At 43.3% G+C, this 21661-nt stretch overlaps 1 protein-coding gene across 1 annotated transcript in view; it reads left to right on the forward strand.

Annotated features, from left to right (window-relative positions):
• The window catches only part of FAM131A (family with sequence similarity 131 member A), a 66710-nt gene that overhangs the window by 35490 nt on the left and 9559 nt on the right, over nt 1-21661 (forward strand). The window contains exons 3-4 of the mRNA XM_088132066.1: nt 11105-11198; nt 13674-13856. Coding sequence (XP_087988192.1) covers nt 11105-11198; nt 13674-13856 — 277 coding nt within the window. The remainder of the gene's footprint in view (nt 1-11104; nt 11199-13673; nt 13857-21661) is intronic.

Below are 21661 nucleotides of genomic sequence, written 5' to 3' on the forward strand. Positions count from 1 at the left end.
TGTTGGCGTTAACTTCGTTCTTGCTGTTTTCCTTGCATTTCTGTGGAAATCGATGCCGGCTGTGTGGGAACGGCCAGATGATTCGATGGTTGTGGCGTGCAAAGGTACTTTAATGACTTCAGCCTTTGTCCAGGATCTCATGCTCTGTTTTCTTTCCTGTCAGTTCCTGATGGTTTCACCACATCTCGTAGGCTTCCTGGTTTCTTTTGTCGGCCCTGATGAAATGTTGCTGATGTTTGGTTCATATGCTTGGGTGCTTCTGTATCCCAGGGACTAGCAGCTTAGCTGGTGCAGGTACTAGGTATCCAAGCTGCTCCACAGGATATGAGAGCAACCCTCTTTGTTTCTCTTATACTTTGAATGATAAGAAGGAACTGGAAAAATGTCGGGCAGAGTGATAAGCACAAACACTCCCGTTTGTGCAGAGCGCAGCAAAAACTCCAGGAAAATATTAGCCATGAAAGCAAACACAATGCAATGTCCATTTCTTGTTTCCCAAAGAAATCCAGTCAGAAAATATATACTAACTGGTGTTTATTGATAAAAATGCAAAATTCCATAAAATGCAAATATCATACAAAATATAAAGAAAAACACATCTTCTCATTAAATGTAGCATCCAAGACTTATTAGCAACACAAGCTTAACAAAATCTCTAGCTACAAACTCTTAGAGAAGAGGTACACTACTTGGTACTTTTTTACAACTACGTAGCCCATAAACCCTACATAGTGGCTAACACTAAAACAACTAACAACTACTAAGAGAGACTGAACATTTTCCTCCCCTTGTATTATAGCTCTATGCCAACCCCACTGGGTAACTAGCATACACACGCCAATAGGTGGCAGTAAATAGCACAATACACAACACACAATAACAGCTGTTTTTCACATGATCTCTGTAGTCAAAATATTATTTGTTATTGTTGTAGAGATAACGGGATGAATCCTTTCCCATGAGAAAGAAAATCCTGACAAAAAACCCCCCTAGAAACTGTGCCTAATTCACACATTTGCTTTTTGCCTTAACATCTTGCTGAAATTTACCTTCATTTATTGAGTTGTCAGATTTATATCCTACCCTTCCTCCAGATGTTCCAATTTTTTGCCAGCACAACACAACCGAGGTTGAGGGAGTGGGGCTGGCCCCAAATTGCCAGGGCTGAGCTGGATTTGAACCGAGACCTGCCCTTTCCTAAGCCCAAACTTTTATGTTGCACTGGTTCTCCTTGTCTTGCCTGTCCCGTTGCCTTCCTTCTCATAACTGCCGAGAGTCGCTGAGAGTTGGGCGGCATAAAAGTTTGATTTTTATTATTATTGTTGGTTGCAGAGTCAGCCAGATGTTTAGACTGGATTTGGCATTTTTATCTACCTATCGAGTCCTTCCCCAGGACCTGGGATAGGCAGATGGTGTTGTTTGATGGTGTTAAAGGTGTCGCAGGATGGAAGCTGTTCCAGGTAAAGCTGCCTTTTGCAATGGACGGATGGTGATTTTGTCAATGCCGATGGTCCTCAAGGGCTGCTCCAGATGTTTTGGGATTGCACCCAAGGTGCCCATAACTTTTGGTACTGTCTTTGCTTTCCTTTGCCACAGTCATTCTATTTTTATTTGCAGGTCTTTGTATCTTGTGATTTTCTCCAGTTCTTTCTCTTCTATTCCGCTGTCTCCAGGTATTGCAATGTCCACTATCCAGACTTTTTTGTCTTTCTTATCAACAGCTAATTAGGTGGTCCACTGTTTCTTCAGCTTCTTTGCAGAGACAGCATTTGCTGTCTGTTGCTGTCTTCTCCATTCTGGCTTTGAATGCATTGGTTCTTAAGGCTCGGTCTTGTGCAGCCAGAATGAGCCTCCTTCTTCAGCTTTTCTCTTCTTAGCTATTGTCAGGTCTTGTAGTCTGCTTTGCCTGCTAGTACTGGCCATGTAATACTTTGCCTTCTTCATTTGATCTGTCTTGTAGGCCAGTTTGCTCTCTTCAATATTCAGTAAGCCTTCGTGGTGTACTAGCTTCAGTGCATCTTCTTCACTGTCCTTCAGATATTCTCCCAATGCCCTTTTTTCTCCTTCAACTGCCTGGTGTACTTGCAACATTCCACGCCCTCCTATGCTCCTTGGTAAGTAGAGTCTGTCAACATCGCTGCATGGATGAAGGGCATGATTCATTGTCATTATTTTTCTGTCCAGGGCTGGTAGTTCTGCTTGAGTCCAGTCCACTATTCCAGTTGTGTATCTAATGTCTGGAATTGCCCAGGTGTTAATTGCCTTGATGGCATTTCCTCCGCTGAGTTTGGACTTAAGAAGATCTTAATCTTCTTCACTCTTGTGGCGTATTCACTATTAACCTTCTTCTTGACTTCAGTGTGCTGGATGTTGTCAGCTTGAAGGTTGCCCAGGTATTTGTAGTGATCTTCATACAGACTCTTGATGTTATTTCCACTGGGCATCTTGATTCCTTCAGTTTTCACTATTTTTCCCATGTTAATGGTAACAGTGGTACATTTGTCCAGTCCGAACTCCATTGCGATATCTTGGCTGTATATTTGGACAGTGTTGAGCAGCAATTCCATTTCAAATGTTGTTTTTCCATACAGCTTCAGATCATCCATGTAAAGGAGGTGGGATAACCTAGCAGATGTTTTTGATGTTCGATAGCCGTGGCCTGACTTGTTCAGTATTGTTGACAGAGGAATCAATGCAATGACAAACAGTAGTGGTGATAGTGAGTCTCCTTGAAAGATTCCTCTCTTGATATTAACCTCTCCCAGTCTATCACCATTGACCAGCAACTTTGTCTTCCTCTGTGCCATTGATCTTTGCACAAAGCTTCTGATGTTTCTACTGATTCCTGTTATTTCTAGGTACTTGATTATCCAATCATGTGGCAGAGAGTCAAAATGCTGCTTTATTATTTCCAGTGCTTCTTTGAGCTTCCTTGTTTCTAAGTGGTATTTCTTGATCAAGATTCTTTGCTCTTCTTGTTCTTCAGCTTCTTTTCTTTCATCTCTTCTAGCTTGCTTGCATCTGATCTTAGCATGCTGATCTTATTCTCCAAACTGATCTTCCATTTTGGTGGTGCACTGTTTGGCTTTTTTTCTTATTTGTTGATTTTGCATCCAAGGTATTCAGTTATAACTTCAGCCGTGTTGTACGTTAATTGGTTTGTTTTTTTGCAGTGATCTGGTACTTATATTTAAAATTACAGTATTGGCATCTTTTAATCATTGTGCTAGCTGTTTCTTTGTAACAAGCGTCAATGCAGGCAACCTTATTCTGTTGTTTTTGTGCTGTTCTAGATGCTCAGTTATTCTTTGTTTCAATTCCTCTTGTTTTTTGGTTAGAGGGCTTTGTTCTTTCTGAGGAGAAGGCAGAGGAGAGGATGCCTGGTTTGGGAATGAAAACAATTCAATAGCGATGCTGGCTTCCTCTACTGCTGACTCCCCCTGGTTTGCCTCTACAGTCTGAGTTACTTCTGGCGAGCCTTCGATTTCTTTGCCCTGGGTAGACCTTTGCAGTTCTTCCAATTCTACTTCTGTGAATACTTTATTTTGTATTATAAATTGATGTTGATCTTGTAGCCCCTATTCTGTTATTTCTGATTCTGGATGTTGTTCTTTCCAGAAGTGACGCATTCTTTTCATATATCCTCTTCTTGGTGGACTTGATTTATAATAGCAGATCATTATTTCTTTGTTTTCAGTCTTTGTATATTTGCAATGGGTAAGCAACTTTTCTTCCAGTAGTCCTGCAGCTGCTGGCCCTGGTTGCTCAGCCAACAGTCCTGAGTCCTGTAGCCAGTTGTCACCAGATGTCCAGGAACTAGAACACCTAGTGTGGTCCTTGTTGACCCGGGCAGCGACCGATCTGGTATGGTTTTCTATAAATTACATCTCACCATGTTGTTTATGGGAGAGACACTCTTCGTCTGGCTCCTCTGAAGAGACCTGTCCAGTATGGTTGAACCTCTGGCACAGCTCTCATCCTCCTTGGAGCATGCAAGCCCAACAACCACACCAAGGTAGTGCCTCACTGGGGGTTGTTGTTGTTATCTCTTAAGGACAAGATCCTATCAATTTTGCTTATGAAATTCTGTACTGGGCCAAGGAGATATTGTTCAACATGAAGGAGCCTTGCAGGAAAAGGTTGAATCAAAAAATAAAACTTGTATGCGGCAAGCCAGCCTGTCAGCCGAGCCTTTTTCCAGGTGTCTCCTTTTCATTCCTTCTCCCCCTGTCCCCACAATGCTTATTTTCCCCACCCAGCAATCAATGAGTGTTATGTAGCCATCGATCATATTCTGTTCCTCACAGGCCAATTTTGGGGATATTTAACCCTTAGGTTCCTTTTTTCCCCCAAAGATTATTTGATTTGATTACTTTATTTATTTATTTATTATTTTATTTTATTTTATTTGTTAAACATTTTAATCTGCTCAATAGCTCTCTAGGTGGTTTACAATTGAAGGTAGTCCCTTGGGTTTGAAGAAGACATGCTGTTGTGCAGGTCATCTGTGAACACAGAGGTGGCTCTGCAGTCCCAGTCTGGAAGCTCAGAGTCTAGCACAAGGGGGCACTGGAAGTCCATTGTTGTGGTAACTATGGGTGTTGTTCTGTGATGCCACTCACAGTTTTCTATCAGTTTTTGGAGGCACCTGTCTGGGTTCCCTTGGCTGGATATCACAGTGGTGTAGGGTTTCCTTCACAGCATCTTTATAGTGCTTGTGTGGAGACCTTGAGGTCTCTTTCTGGTCTCCAGTTCACCACAGAGCAACTGGCAAGGCATACATTGGTCATCCATTCTGACGTGTCCCACCCATTGCATCTGGGCTCTGATAATCAGGGACTCAATGCTGGTGGACTTCATGAGATCCAAGACCTCCAGGTTGGAGACATGGTCTTGCCAATGAATGCCAAGGATGGAGCAGAGGGCACACATGTGAAATTTCTCCCGTTATTTGATGTGTTGTTGGTACAGAGTCCAGGACTCACATCCATATAGAAGAGAAGGGATAACCACAGCTCTGCAGACTTTCAGCTTCATGGAGATATGGATGTTGTGTTGACTGATCACTCTAGTACGCACCTGGCTGGCCTTGCTGATCCTTGAGTCAATTTCTTTGTCCAAAGACCCATTGCTTCAGATGATGCTTCCCAAGTATTTGAAGCCATTTACATTTGTCAGCTGGGTGTCATCAACAGTGATTTTTGGTTCTATGGGGTTGGTATTTGGCACAGGCTGGTAAAGTACTTCAATCTTGTTCAGGCTGGAAGTCAGGCCGAAGAGCACAGCAGCGTCAGAGAATTTGTTCAGCATCAACTGCAGATCACTGTCTTTATGTGCTGGGGGTACACAGTCATCAGCAAAGAGAGTTTCTTGGATGACTGCATGGAGGCACTTCGTCTCAGCATTCATGCTGCGAAGGTCAAAGAGAGAGTCATCCAGTCGGTACCTGACGTACGCTCCCTCCTTCAGAACCTGGACAGCACGTGACAACACGCAAGCGAAGAACAGATTGAACAGGACTGGGGCTAACACACAACCACTTTACCCCATTGGAAATGGCAAATGCAGCTGAAGCATCACCGTTGTAAAGGCCCTGTCCTGTCATTTTGTCATGGAGTAGCTGAATCAACTTCACAAATTTCCTCAGACATCCATAACATCTCAAGATAATCCAGAGAGCCTCCCTATTTACAGCATCAAATGCCTTTGTCAGATCAATGAAGACAGAGCAAAGAGGCTCTTTCTGCTCAATCCACTTCTCCTGGACTTGCCTCATGGCAAATATCATGTCTAGTGTACACCATTCTGGCCAAAAACCACACTCCACCTCTGGGAGGTTCCATTCCAAGACAGTGACAAGGCTGTTCAGGAGAATGCGGGCAGAAATCTTGTTTACAATAAAAGTGCTTTACAATAAAGCACCCTAAAAATACAACTCAAATAAAAATATACCATAAGGACAAATGAAATGCCACATGGAAATGCCATACAAACTAGGTGGCAGTCATTCAAAATCTAAAACAATGTGAATTAAAAAAAAACAATTGTAAGTCAATTAAAATGTTAAGAATGGGTCACCATGCTGATTTCTACATCCTTCCTCTGCTGTGTAGATCAATGTTTCTCAACCTCGGCAACGTTAACGTGGGTGGACTTCAACTCCCAGAATTCCACCCATATTAAAGTTGCCAAGGTTGAGAAATACTGGTGTAGATGGTGGCATTTTCATCACATCAGCAATAGCACTACCTGTTCCCCGCCAGCATCGAGGCTAGAAATAGAAGGGAACATAATCTCTAATAACATTGCATTTCTTGCCCATTTACCATATGTTGTTGTACCCAGAACTCACTAAAATCTTATGTCTGTGCACATTTACTCTCTTTCACGCCAGCCTCTAATACACTTTATGGTGCTTTAAAAAAAGATTGAAACAATCAACAGAGCAAAGGCACGGTTGGTGTTTCTCCACCCCCATGAACTGGTTTTTTTTTTTTTGGCTGGTTCTGAAATCCCTATAATATGAAGGAGGGGGCCCAGGAGTTTTTGAAAGCACAGAGAATAGCATCCAAGGAAAGAAATAGTCCAGAAATAAATCACAGGGGGAAAAAAAGACCTTAAAAATGCAAGATATTGACAAATCATTTATAAGGCCTGGAAGAATGAGAAGTCCCTAACTCTCCATTATATCCATCATATTTCTGTACAGCCAGCTGGAAATCAGCAAGCAAGCATTTAAAGGTGTTTTGGAAGAAATCCTTTCCGATCTGCCAATTTCTCCGTGGAGTCCATGAGACACCATGGTATCACAGAGTTTACAAGAAGAGGAAGCGTTTCTCACCTGATTTCAGGGCTTTGAGAAAAAGGCACTAACAAACTGATGGAAGAGAATTCCATCCACAAAGCTATTCTTCGGGGCATTTAAATTAAGCCTCCATGATTCAAGGCAGTATACTCCAGAGGCTGTAGGCCTTAGGACAGGGTCCCTCAACCTTGGCAACTTTAAGACGGGTGGACTTCAACTCCCAGAGTTGAAGTCCACCCGTCTTAAAGTTGCCAAGGTTGAGGGACCCTGCCTTAGGAGATGAAGTCAAAAAGAGCAGAAAGGAAGAGACAAGGTAGTCTTTTGGTCTAATCCATTTTCTATTCCAGAAGGAATCCTTAGCCAAGCTTTTCCTACTGCCACCTTCTCCCCATGTTGGGACTTTGACTCCCATAATGTAAATTTACCCTCAAGCAGGAATATGGATATCGACTGGTCAGTCTGCACAGTAGCCAGAGAACTTGTCCCTTGCAGTCATCAGCCTGCAATATCACTGGAGGTTACCAGACATCTGGCAACAGGAGGACATGTCCTCCATCTATCAGGCACAGCCTTAAAATCAAATATTGTCCAGCTTTTTGAGGGTCTTAGCTTTGTTTTAGACTGTTTTCACAACAGGAGTCACTCACGTGCGCTGTGTCCTTGTAAACTGTCTGCTTCTTTCTTCCTTCATCCATTAACAGACTCGACAGGCTAGATTTACGTTATTTGATTTATTTCCTGATTCCAGCAATCGGCTTCCATCCAGCCCCTTCAAATCTAAGATCACTGTAATCTGTAGATTGCATGATTTGTCATCCGTTTCTAGGGTGAAATTTGGAAAGTGCGTAGTCGTTGATTCTATATTATCACTAACATCTGTTCTTGAAAATCAAGATTTGCTGGAAAAATATTGCAACGGAAAAATCAGTCTTTCGGATGCTGGAAAAAGTAATTTCATATACCTGTAGGCTTTCCATTTTTTTTTTTTTGCATGTTTTTGCTGTAATTTTTGTCATGGATGCCAAGAAAGTTGAACAGTTAGCGTGTCCTTTTCCCTCCACTTGGCCTCCTTTCTGATTGTCCATGTCTTCCTTTGCGTGTTCAGATATCTGCTAACCCTAACTTGAGGGGTTACATACTGCATGCATGAAACATGAAATCCCAGCAGCTAACTCTTAGGCTGGGTTTGTACAACATGCAAGCTGCTAAAATGGAAAAACAAAACCAAGTTTAAAATGAACCACACTCAAATAGACCTGTTTCAGTGTGTGGTGCAAACTCAGCTTCTTTATATGCATGATGTATTTGCTTGCCCACAAAGGCATAGAAGATTATTGTTTAACTTCTCTGTTTTATGCACAGTAGTCATGCCGTATTTGTTGTTTGAGAAGGAACCATATTTTGTTAAGCTCAGTCTGAAGCATCCACGCTTAACAAAGAACTTAACGGTCCTTCGTTTTCTTCTGCTCTTCAGAAGGTGATCCGGTTTGGAGTTAAGAGGAGGGAGAAAGAGGCAGCTGGAGGGAGGCTGATCAAAGAGGAAGAGAAAGGTGCCAAGCCCAATCTCAAAAGGGGTGTTGCCAAGTGCAAATAATTATAATGGGTTCTGATTCTTCATCAAACAGGATGTCCGTATGGCTGGAAGTCAATCATATGTATCCACAGCAACCCAGTCTCTGTTAAGCTATTCCTGGAGCTTTGAATTCTTTGGGAAGGATGCATAATTGTGATATGTGTAAGTGTTGTGTATGTATACAGGTAATCCTCGACTTATGACCATTCATTTACCAAATGTTCAAAGTTACGGTGGCACTGAAAAAAGTGACTAACAACTAGTCCTTGCACTTATGACCATCACAGCGTCCCCACCGACACATGATCAAAATTCAGGTACTTGGCAACCGGCATGTATTTACAACAGTTGCAGCATCCTGGGGTCATGTGATTGCCATTTGCAACCTTCCCAGCCAGCTTCCAACAAGCAAAATCAAGGGGGAACTGCGTAATTCACTTAACGACCGTGTGATTCGCTTAATGACCACTGCAAAAAATATGGTGAAATCAGGTGCGGTCATGTGATGCCTCACTTAACAACTGCACTGCTTAATGAGTTTTCCAGTCCCTATTGTGGTCATAAGTCGACGACTATATAGATATATATATATATACCACATTTTATATATATATATATATGTATATGTATATATGCATTCATATGCATAAATATGATACACACACACACACACACACACACAGATATACACCTTCACACATACATATACATACACCTATATACATGCATACAAACACACACAAACTCTCTCTCACACGTACACACGGAGTCGCAACTGGATTCCAAGTTTAATTGCATTAGTCCTGGTACAAATGATGAGAAATTCAAAACAGAGAAAAAGGAGGAGGGCGTCATAGACCCCTGGGGGACACGCTGGACTTGGCTTTCAGATGATGGCTGGAAAGAATAATTGGACCAATGCATGGGAAGTAATAGCATTGGGCATTGTAGAGTTGGAAGGGGACTCGGACATCACCAAGCCCAAGTAAAGCGTCCTGGATGGACAGCTGTCCCAGCTGAAGGGGAGTTGATCGCCTTTTTGAAAAACTAGTTACCCTGTCAAACTGCTCTGGCTGTTAAGAAGTTTTTTCAAAGTTCATTGGAATCTGCCTGCCTGTAACTTTATCCCTTATTCCGGTCTTTCTCAACCTCTGCAACTTTAAGATGGGTGGACTTCAATTCCCAGAATTCCCCAGCCAGCTAGGGAATTCTGGGAGTCCACCCATCTTAAAGTTGCAGAGGTTGAGGAAGACTGCATTATTCCATGTCCTGCACCCTGAGATAGTAGAGGATGGGTCACCTTCTTTGGCCAACTATTTTCCAATGCATGTCTGAATTTTCCCCCTTCTGCATTTTAATGCCCTCTGTTTCTCCCCTTAAGACTCAGTTTCCAGTGCGCCTATCATCCTGATGGTCCTTTTCTGAACCTGTTTTACTTTGGCTGAATCCTTCAAGCTGGGTTTTCAATAATGCAGTTCTAATGCTGTTACTTCAAATTCAAGGCTACATAACTGTATATATACTGTAACTGTATATATATATATACTTATTGTAAATATTTATTGTACTGTAACTCTTTCCTGTAAAACATTGATTAAACAACTAACATGAAGATAACTATTTTTTTTAATTGGTTAATCATCCTACTAGTGAAACTGACTTAGATATTCATTGCGTTCACACCACATGCTAATTCAGGTCAGTTAAAAATCTCACAGCTGCATTCACATAACATTGCTAATTTTGGCTAGTGTTAATCTTGGTTAGCCTGCCTGCCTGCCTGCCTGCCTGCTCTTTCTTTCTCTCTTTGCCTTATAATGTTGTGGGGAAATTGCTGTTTGGTTATTTACAGTTCAGTGTATGTCTGGATGCAAAAAAGGGGTTAATTCAGTATAAAAACTGGTTTTCAGACTATTGTTGCAAAGAACTCAGTGGGTGGGGCAGTAGTGCATAACTGAGGATAAGTCAGCCCAATAGGGATTTCCTGTTGTTGTTTTTCCCTAGTTTTATAATGTATTTATTAGATGTCTATTCTGCCTTCATTCAGTTGCTCAGGAAAGCATGCACAGCACTCCATTCTCCCATTGTTCTTCAGCCCTGTGGGGTAGTTAGGCCTCAAAATGACAGACCTGGCTATGGGTATATGTGAATTATGGGTTTCCCCCCTTACAGTCCAGCCCCTTAACTATTAACAGTACACATTACTGGTCTCCTATGAGCTCTTCATCTTCTGTAAACAATGTTCATTAGGCTTCCAAAAAAGCCGCTGTCTATGTCATGACTCAAATGACATTAAAGAAAGGGGCGTTCAGCCAGAGGGACTGTGAGGAGCACAATGTACGGGGTCTGAACAGCCACGTGGAACCTTGAAGCTATCCTAACCAAGACAAGGAACTCTGCTGTGATTGGATGATTTAAATGTGACTTGGGTCCAAATTCACCCAATGAGCTTCCATGATGAAGGGTAGACTTGAATGTGGGTCTTCACAGTCTTCTCCAACACCTTAATCTACAGTACCACACTGTTTCTCACTAGCAAGGCTGGCTGACAAACTGAGATGGACAGAGTTGGAGCCATTTTGAAGGCGCAAATATTTGCTATTAAGGCAAAGCCTACCTGACAAATGTGTTATCATGCAGAGTTGTCACCCTAGATGCAAGCTGGGAGTTTCTGAGTAAACCTTCTTGACAGGCATCTCTGACTTCTGTTTCCTTCCCTTTGACAGGTAAATGTTGAAGACACCGTCGAAATGCTACCCAAGTCCCGGCGAGCCCTCACCATTCAGGAAATTGCGGCCCTCGCTCGATCTTCCCTGCATGGTAAGGTGTAGAAGATGTCTGGTTCCACATCTCTTTGGTTTTGTAAAAGATGCTGAGAAAGGCCCTGCTGGCTTTGCTCAGATGAATTTCAGATGAGAGCTATTAGTTTATTTTACCGCTGTGTGGTAAAAAGGGCATGAGAGCCAGTTTGGTCTTCTGATTGAAGGCAGTGGGCTAGAAACCATGGGGCCATGAGTTTTAGTTCTGCCTTAGGCATGAAGCCAGCTGGCTGACCTTGGGCCAATCGCTCTCTCTTAGCTCGAGGAAGGAGGGAAGGGCAAAGCACTCCTGAAAATCTTGCAAAGAAAACTGAATGTATTTGTCCTGACTCAAATAACAAAATGAACAGAACAGCAAAAAGGGCCCTGGAAAATATTCTGGATTAAAACAAGATTTGGAAATAATTGCACTTAGGTTTAGGAACAGGACTATCTGCCAGGGATGTGTGTCAATAAGTCCAGATGACCCCTGCCCCCACATTATCATGATGCATATAAAAAAGGGAGGGGCTTTGATCAAGCAGACATGGGCACCCTATTGACTTTTTTGACCCACTGTGAATGCCCTTCTTTATCAAGCTTATTAATTGTGTTGTATCGTTGTATTTATTTTTAGCCATTTTAGAAGTTGTAAGTATCTATAAATGTATTTGTTTCAGCCTACTATGGTTGCTTTGTTACTCTCACTGCACTCTTTTGATGATCTCCCCACTTGTATTCCAACACTATGATGCCTCTAAAGCAGTGTTTTTCAACCTTGGCAACTTTAAGATGGGTGGACTTCAACTCCCAGAATTCTGGGAGTTGAAGTCCACCCATCTTAAAGTTGCCAAGGTTGAAAAACACTGCTCTAAAATCTCTTCCTCCACAGCCCCACATCAATTAAACAGCTTTCTCCCTTTCTAGCAAATGTTGCCCATGTTGCTGATATGAAAACATTGAAAATATGAATGCACGCAGAAACAAAGCATATCTTAATTAATGAAAGTCAAGTGAGCCATACAGGAGGGCTTAATTTATGGAGACTTTCATAGCTGAAATGAGAATAAAGCCGTGAGAAATGAAAAACAAATCCTGAAATGTTGAGAGGCTGGACTAGGAGGCCCTAAATATGGATGTGCCTTCCTGTCTGTACCGAAAGGGCTCAAGCCGGTGAATATTTTCTAGGTTTTAAGGTGCCACTCGGGGTTGTTTTGTTTTTTCAACAGTCAGGGGTGTCTGCAGGGTGTGGTCAAAAAAGTCAAGATGGCGGCCACAATGGTGCAATTGAAGCTTCACTTTTTTTTTTTTTTTAAATGTGCAACTCCCTTGGAACAGTAGTTGAAAGCCCCAGAGTCAAACTGTGGCAACTGATAGAGATAATGTGATTTTTTCCCCCCAGCACTTACCTTTTGCTTCCTGGACTGAATTGGCCTTGGATCCTGTCTTGGAGACAAATAATAAGCCCTGGGCATTTGTCAATCTAACTGATTTGTCAATTTAATTGAACACAGTTTTCTTAAAGTTTCTCATTGTTGTGGACCCTAATGGGTCTTTGTCAGAATACTCCTCTCCTACCAATTGGCACTGGAGTTCTGCATTTTCTGTTTTTTGGGGGGCTATTACCTCCTCACTTTTGATCTTGCAGCTAGGCCTTTTCCCAGAATGAGAATGCACCCTAAAATGTGTCCAGTACTCCCCAGAGATGCAGCATCACAAGGGGAACCTGGTAGCTTGCCAACCAATCATGATTGGCTTTCTCAGTTCTCACTAGCCTTTGGAGGATTATCAAATACAGTTCAAAAGCTGCAATACAGAAAGTCCTCACTTAGCGACCACAATTGGGACTGGCAACTTTGTCACTAAGCACCATGGTTGTTAAGTAGAAAATCATATGACCACAGCAGCTTTATGACCTCTGTTCCCCTTTGGTCATTAAGCGGAACATCATGTGACCACAACTTGCAATTTTATTTCTGCCTTCTCTATTAACTCTGCTTATTGCAAGCCGGTTGCGAAGCACACAAACAGCGATCATGTGACCGCGGGATGCCGTGACAGTCGTAAATGCGAGGATTGGTTGCAAAGCTATTTTTTTTACACTGTTGTAACTTGAATGGTCGCTAAACGAGGCAGTTAGTAAGCGAGGTCTACCTGTTGTGTTTCTAGGGGACATACATTGGAAACTCAATTTCTCTTTTCATCTGCATTTCTGAAACCATTTAAGACACTCTAGCCTAACAATAAAGACTGTGGCTACTGTTCAGTGACATGATGGAGGAAGTCCAGAACAAGCTGTGAATCACAGATCTATCTCTTTTAAAAAAGCGAGTGTTCCTTAGAACATGAAATAAGTTCAGTATTATCAGAGTGCCAGGTTCCTTCATTCATTGTCACCAGGATCCTTGGTGGGTTGGTGAGCGTCCCCCAAGTGGGGAGAGAAACCATCTCAGCAACTCAAGGGCGTCCCCAGCTAACTCTGTCTGTTTGGTTGCAGGTATTTCACAGGTGGTGAAGGACCATGTGACCAAGCCCACGGCCATGGCTCAAGGCAGGGTGGCCCACCTGATCGAGTGGAAGGGATGGTGCAAACCCATCGATTCTCCCGCAACTCTGGAAAGCACTTTCAACTCCTATTCAGATCTCAGTGAAGGAGAGCAGGAGGCCAGGTTTGCTGCAGGTGGGACTGCGAGGGAGGTGGAGCAGGTGGGGGCGGGAGCTCTGGAGCTCTCTCAGATAGGTCTGTTAGGCTAGACCAGGGTTTCTCAAACTTGACAACTTTAAGAGGAGTGGACTTCAACTCCCAGAATTCCCTAGCCAGCATGCTGGCTGGGGAATTCTGGGAGTTGAAGTCCAGCCATTTTCAAGTTGCCAAGTTTGAGAAACACTGGTCTAGATCATGCCAGAAATCTAATGCCAGTTCTGAGCTGGAAGAGCCAAGGCTGATACTAGCTAGAAACAAGAGAGAGTTCTCTCTCTCTCTTTCCTGCCATCTAGTGGTCTGTGTTGGCTTTGCAGCCAGATCTAGGAGCCCAAACTTTCCTGCGTTGGAGGAGAAGGGAACACACATACACAGCTACATATTTTCCTATGTAAGAATATCTAGTCCCTAGCATTTAGCAGCAAATTTGGGGAAAGATAACTCTCTACTAAGCAGCTGCACTGTAGTGAGAGGCAGAGGGCATGATTTAGAGGTTCATGGGTTGTGTTTGCGCTGACATTCTTGCTCATGGTTAAGTTAACCATTGCTTATTCAATTAAGCCAATTTTCTGTGCTCACACAATACACTGAACTAGTACCTAACTGGGAGATCTGCAGCTTTTGAACGGTTGAGATGGTGCTGTAGGTCCTGCCAAGGCAGGTTGTCCATTCATCAAATGGTCGCCTGAGGGGAAAGACCCAGTTACAAAGCACCAGTTTTCCAAATTCTGCTACCCCTTTAACACTCCCACCCTCGTTGGATGGTCCTACCGCTCTGCTTCCTTCTGCTTTTTTTCTTTCGGGCAGGTGGGAATACTTCCAAACAAAACACAGAGCTCACCCCTGTTTCCGTTTTCCTGTGACTTAAAAGTGGTGAAGTAGGAGATTGATGGACACATGTGCGCCACAAGGTGCCATATTAAGGATCTCAGGCCTAATTATATAGGCTAGACTACAATTCATGGCTTGGAATGTCCTATATATGAAGCCACGGAGTGAAGAGGTTGCTTAGACTGTCTCTTCCCCTACTGCTCCTCTACACTTTTTCCCCAGGTAGGGTTCCCAAATATATAGGCTGGGGGAATGTGGCAGGAGGAAAAGGTTGTGGAGGAAACCATCAATGGAAAAAGAGTTTCAGGTTTATGCTCCTGGGTGCTCCAAACAATGTTTTTGGAGCTGAGTCTGAAGTACTGCCCCAAGCCTTCCCCGCAACCCCTGCAAATGGCATAAAATCATACTTCTGAATTACATATATTTTGGTGCCTGATTTTTGGCACTGTAACCTCACTGGGGTCCATATATGCTCTGTAAGTTGCTCACCTTTGCTTGACAAAGTAGGCTGATGCTCAGGGAGTGAATTACAAACAAAATGAAGGAGAAATGAATTTCGGGCTGGTGTTTGGAGGTCAAAGTCATGATTGTTTAATTGGATTTTGTCTGGATATTTTATAAACGTTTCCCACTGCTCATTTGCTACCTTAATCAGATCCTAGTAGAAGTAAGTGTAGGGAGTGAGTTCATTAAGACTTAATTAGTTCATTAAGACTGATTCCTAGTATGCTTATTTCTGAGTGGTTCTGATGAATACAGGGGAACTTGCTTGCAAATAGAATAAATATGCATAGGATAACCTTACATTAAATCACAGGAAATCACAGCCCCAAATGCTAATGTTTCACATGGACAGACCTGTTTACTTGCATTCAGACAACTCAGGGTGCTTAACTTCTTGCTTGGCATCCAAAATCTTCATTTCCAGCCTAGCTGAAACCTTGGTGCATATAACGTCATTCCATTACATTAATACCTGGTTATGCTTGAGGGCAAAGAGACTTGTAGACTAACACAAGATCTGGGAGGATACTAGATTAGGGGTGGGTTGTTTGTGCTATAATGTCATTGTGATAGATTGTATTGCTTTGCTGTCAAAAACAAAGTGTTTTGCTTTTACTGTAAATTCCCAAGGAGATGGGCTAATCCAAGCATCTCCCTTGCCATGGGGCCAGAACCAAATCATGTTTGCATACAATGTGCTGCCACCATAGTCTGTCCTTAACCCACTTTTGGAAAGAGTTTGGGCTGTACCAGGTCTGCATACTGTAGCTCTCCCATGTAATGCCATAAGAACAGCGACTGGTGGATTCTCTGGCTGAAATTTCACTTCCAATAGAAGAGAATATCTGTAGCTCAGGGTTGAACTGTGAAGTCCTTGGTGGTCTCTGAGCTTGGTTGTTTGCTTGCAGACGTTTCATTATCCAACTAAGTAACATCATCAGTACTAGTGAGTGTAGGGCTTGCTGCCTGTTTATATGCAGTAGCTTGCCCTGCCAGTGTTGGTGGGGTGTGGTTTTTTCCTTGGTAGTTCCTTGATTAGGGTATTGTTTTCTGCTTGATTGTTTGTCTGGTGTTAATCCCTGCTTATCTAGGTATGGGCTGCTGGAGAGAAGATGTTCTAGTCTTTTTGTTTCCTTCTTAGCTTTTTTATTGTCTCTTTTGAATGGTGTGTAATTGTGGTTTATCTCTATGTGTCTACTGATGGCTAATTTGTCTGAATGCTGAGCTTCCAGAAATTCCCTAGTGTTTTTGGATTTAGCTTGGTCTAGGATGTTGACAGTTTCCCAGTTGAAACTATGGTTGAGTCTGTCCATGTGTTGTGAGATTAAGGAGTTTCCATCGTGTCTTCAGACTGCTAGTTGGTTTTAATGGATGTGCACTGCTGGTCTTCTGCCTGTCTGTCCTACATAGTGGCTATTACAGTCCTTAGACTGTATGTTGTAGATGATTCCTGTTTTTTCTTCTTGGGCTACTGGGTCTTTTGGTTTACTTAAGATGTTTTAGAGGGCTTTAGTTGGTTTGTGTGCTACAGTGATGTCGTGTGGTTCTAATGGTCTGTTGGTTGTTTCTGAGATGTTTTCAATGTATGGTAGTTATCCTTTTCAAAGCTTGTGTTGGTTGTGTTGCAGTAGGTTGAGTGGCTAGGCACTTTTTGATAAAGTCACATAGGTACCCATTTTGTTGGAAGATGTATAGGTGGTCTGTTTCCTTTTTCTGGTGTTCTGGGTTGCTGCAGTGCATTTGTAAATTGAATTAAAATGAAAATTAAATTGAATTAAATTGAAAATTAAATTAAAATTTCAGTCCCATCCAATGTCACCAACCATAGAAAAGTTGCCCCAATTGTCATACAGAATATCTGTTGAAGAGGGACAGTGCTTATATATTCCATGTGCACCATCAAATATATTTTTCCCCAATTTTTCACTAAAGAATTATCAATCAATTGACCTATTGACCACTTGATGGCAGCTGAGAGCTTTCTGACTCTCTTGGCTGCCATCTAGTGGTTGTTTAGATCTGTACAGCTCAGATGAAGCTGCTAAATAAGAATTGCAGAAAAGCCAGAGTGTTTGTGAAGATTCTCAGTCATCCAGGTGGAACAGTCTGGAGGTTGAGTCATGGCAACTGGACTTCTTTTCTTTTTTCTTTTTGGTTAGAGACGTTTCGCTACTTGTCCAAGTAGTGAAACGTCTCTAACCAAAAAGAAAAAAGAACAGAAGTCCAGTTGCCATGACTCAGCCTCCAGACAGAAAAGCCAGAGTTTCAGAAAAGGGTTTGGTCTGTGTGAAAGGGTTTGGTCTGTGTGCACTAGTGTAGTGCTCTTGGTGTATACCAACTCTTGTTCAGAAGCTGTGACCACTCTATAGGTAGATAAGTAAATATTCCTGTCAAAATACAGCAGATAAGTGGCCATGGAAGATGGAGTTCTTGGAGCCAACACAGCTGAAGAAGGGCATTGTCCAGGGATGTCAACAGGAGGGTCATTCCCGCAGCGGACTTGCTAGGCATGATGATGGCCATCCCAGGGTCCCTCTTCCATGTACCTTAGATTGTCCACATGGGAAGACTTGTGCTGGAATAAGAGGGAAAAAACCACTTCCATTCTGGAAGACCTAAAGCCAAATGTGACTTGCCTTCATTGAATCCAAAGCCTTGGTCCTTCCAGGACCCCTGCAAATGATTTCAGAGAGCATGAAATTCTGCTTTGGAGACCAAAGGGTCATCAGATGGCATGGCCATCTTCCAAGCAGCCTGTTGGCTTTGAAGGCTGAACTGTTTGTGTTCTGACAGCTTGTGGGGGCCGAGGGAAGAGAGGGACAGACAAGGGCAAGCATTGCATAGGATAAATAAGGACAGGACAGGGAGGCAGTTGAGACCCCTGGTCCTGTCTTTGCGAGGATAGAGCATCTCTGGGAGAATCTGTCTCTCTTCCTCTTTCTCATGTGAATGCAGTTCTGCCTCTTGCCTCTTAACAACATGCTTGAGCCATGCTCTTCAGTGAACCTCAGGATCATCGTGGCTGTGTTCACACAACACAGCCAGGTCAATTCAGCACCTTAACTCAATATGCTAAGCTTAGTTAGTTTAAAGTCAGGCTAACACTTTGGTGGCTTAGCTAGTTATGCCAACCCAGCCCACATGGGGAGTTCATGGCCCAGAGCAGTGTTTCTCAAACTTGGCAACTTTAAGATGTGTGGACTTCAACTCTCAAAGCTGGCAAGTTTGAGAAGCACTGGTCTAGTGTGTTATGCAAAACCAGAAAAAGGGGTAATTTAGTAATCAGGTTGAGCCTGCTGGGTGATGGCATTCATACCACATGCTCAACCCGGTCAGTGAAAGACTTAGTGGCTGTGGGTACACAACAAACTAAGCTTGGCAAATGTTAACTTCATTTGTTTGATTTGTATGTGCGTGAATGTGCTTAACGCGCTGGGGAAACCTCAATTCTTGGTTTAGTCTACTTTCAATGTATTGTGTGAATTCAGAAAGTGTTTCTACAAGGTGATGCATGAAGGCAATGAACTCCCATATATTTTGAAACCCAGGAGATTCACAATATATTGTTACTATAACCCAATATGTATTGTTTTTATTGCTTTCATGTAATTTTGTTAGCTTTTGCTTGTTAATCTTGATTCTGGTTGGACCACCCTCCAGAAGAGGATGTGTTATAAGTATAATTTGGGTTTGTTCCTTGTTCTGCTATTTATGTATTTATTTATTTATTAAATTTATATGCCGCCCGTCTCCCCCAGAGGGTGACTCTTGGGTGGCTCACAATTAAAATGATGGTTGCTATTGGCAATAAGATATAGATGGCAACGCTCCAGACCACCACTAGAGGGCAGCATAGAGCTAGTTTTCTGCATCTGCTGCTGCCCCCTGCTGGATGTCTGGAGTTTTGCACACCCTGTAAATCAGACATGAGAAGGATGGTCACTACGTGTTCAGAGTGGAGATTTAGCAGCCCAGATCTGATTGTTCTCTTATATCATGAGAATAGCACAGTAGACGATATCCGTCCAGAATGGCTGCTGAAGAGACACAGAAACCCCACTGGCTGTGGCAGAGTTTCGACCAGCTTCATGCTTCGAGGCTATGGTTTAGGAGCACTCCTGGTGAAATATTTCCACTCACATACCCATTTTCCTGAGTCACCTCAAGCCAAGGTCCTTTCTGACAAACTCAAGTCATGTCGGTATTGCACGCAGGCTATCCTATGACAAGTCATGCCAACACAGATTTATCTATCGTCGAGCTGCTCTGAGTCAGCGGCCACAACGGAAGCCTGGGGAAAGAGCTGGGAATGCTTAAACCTTGCCAAATGCAGACATAGGTTGGGTTTTTGGGCTTTCGGGGCAGCGCGGCCTCTCTTCTGCTCTTCCTTTTCCTTCCCAGCCTGTCAAGCGGCAAATGAAGATTGATGCATTGAGCTGTTTCCCCAGTTACTCCCTTAATTAAAGGACGTAGTTTTCCAACTTGCTCGTCCTTCATGTAGCTGCCAGGGAGAGAGGACCAATTTACTTAAGGCCAGTGCGAGTAAAGGAACCCAGCGGCAAACTGAATGGAGGTCCTTTCAAGTAGATCCTCAAGGGGGGCCACCAACACAGGGTCGGGCAAGTCTTCTGCCACCAGGGAACACAACGTTTAAAAGAAAGGCCATCTGAGGCTGCAGGGGATGGTGTCATCCTGGCATCAACAGAGAGGGCAGGATAATTTTTTTCTGCCATTTTGCTTTTCTTGGGAAGGCAGTTGGGAGGGTTAAAAGACAAACATCCCCTTGGCCCCCTCTCTATGTCAAAACCCACCTGATTTTTAGGGATTAAATGGTGCAATAGGTGCCTGTTTTACCCTTTCACCCCCCCCCCCATGTTTGACTTCACCCACTCCAAGGATGTTCTGGAGACCACAAATGGGGCAATGGAGATGCTCCCCAGGTCTCACTTTGTCCATTGGCTACCCAAAAAATAGGATTCCTCAAATTTCAGCTGTATCATACAGGGTGGGATAGAGGCCCCCTGCTTGGGAGGATAAAACCAGACTTGTGGGAAAAGGTTCATCTTCTGCACAGCAAGCCGCTGTTAACTGTTTTTGCCTTTGTGGGAGACATTGGAAAAGGAACATCTTTTCTCAGGCCCTTATCCCCAGCTTCTTTTGCTTTACCCGTGTATGTGCGCCTTCGAGTCAGTGATGACTCCTGGTGACTGCCAGGACTAGTCCCTGAAGTTTTCTTGGCAAGGTTTTTCAGAAGGGGTTGGCCATTGCCTCCTTTCCAGGGCTGAGAGGGAGTGACTGGCCCAAGGTCACCCAGCTGGCTTTATGCCTAAGGCAGGACTAGAACTCAGGGTCTCCTGGTTTCTAGCCTGACGCCTTAACCACTGCACCACTGTCTCCCTTGCTTTACCTACCAGGCAGGAAAAAGGAGGAGAGGCCACCTGAAGTTCACACTCCTGCCAGAGCAGTGGGGTTTTGTCTCAGGTAGCAGCGAGCGTACCTGCCTTTCAGGAAGCTACAGTAGCGTCCTTTCCATCTTCTGACCCCGATGCAATTTCCAAGTGAGAAGACCAAGCAAGGGGCAGAAACTTACAGAAACCCACAGCTTGGTTTTCTGGCTGCAGCTGCCTGGAAGGAGGAGGGGTTGTGGGGCTGCAACAGGGAGGTCTGCAAGAAGGGGATGGTCAAAAGAAGGCAAATGACAGCCAGAACCGTGCAATGGAAGCCCTGCCTTTATGTCACGCATGCAAAAAAGGGTGAGGGCTTTGATCATGTGGTTGTGGCTCCATCATGACTTTTTTGACCCTTTGCCTGCAGATACTCCTGTGCCTTGATCTTCCTCTTCATTTTCTTGACAGCTCAGAATGAAGCTAGTGAAAAGAGAAGCTAAGGAAACTTCTAGCTGTACATAGATAGATTGGCTAAGCTTGCAGAATGTCTAGAACAGTGTTTCTTAACCTTGGAAACTTTAAGATGTGTGGACTTCAACTCCCAGAATTCCCTAGCCAGCTGGGGAATTCTGGGACTTGAAGTCCACACATCATAAAGCGGCCAAGGTTGAGAAAGATTGGTCTAGAAGCAGGACAGTGAAAAAGCAAGGGACGTCCTAAACGTGGCTGGATATGAACCGAGTTTTGTGGTTTTCAGGTTTAGTGCATGGAGTCAACCCAGCTATTTGGCTGGCTTATTTGGGTCAGGGTATTGTGGGAAAGTGGAAAATGTGTGAAGTCGGGTTATGTGAGTTGCGTGAGATGCAGAATGAGAGAGAAAGAAAATACTGCCCAGTATTGTGAGATAGGAATATACAGAAAATGTGTTAATAAATCAACACACAGCTTTCTCTTTTGAGAAAATTACTCAACCAAGCAGGTGGATGGAGGAGAAATGAAAGTCCTTCTTCCCCCTCTTTCTCTGAGCTGGGAAAAACTTTACCCTGGACTCTATTTACTGCA

Source organism: Python bivittatus, unplaced genomic scaffold (assembly GCF_059951505.1).
Source record: "Python bivittatus isolate LINGU-HERP-01145 unplaced genomic scaffold, Pbiv_v1 ctg000980_np1212, whole genome shotgun sequence".
Lineage (NCBI taxonomy): Eukaryota > Metazoa > Chordata > Lepidosauria > Squamata > Pythonidae > Python > Python bivittatus.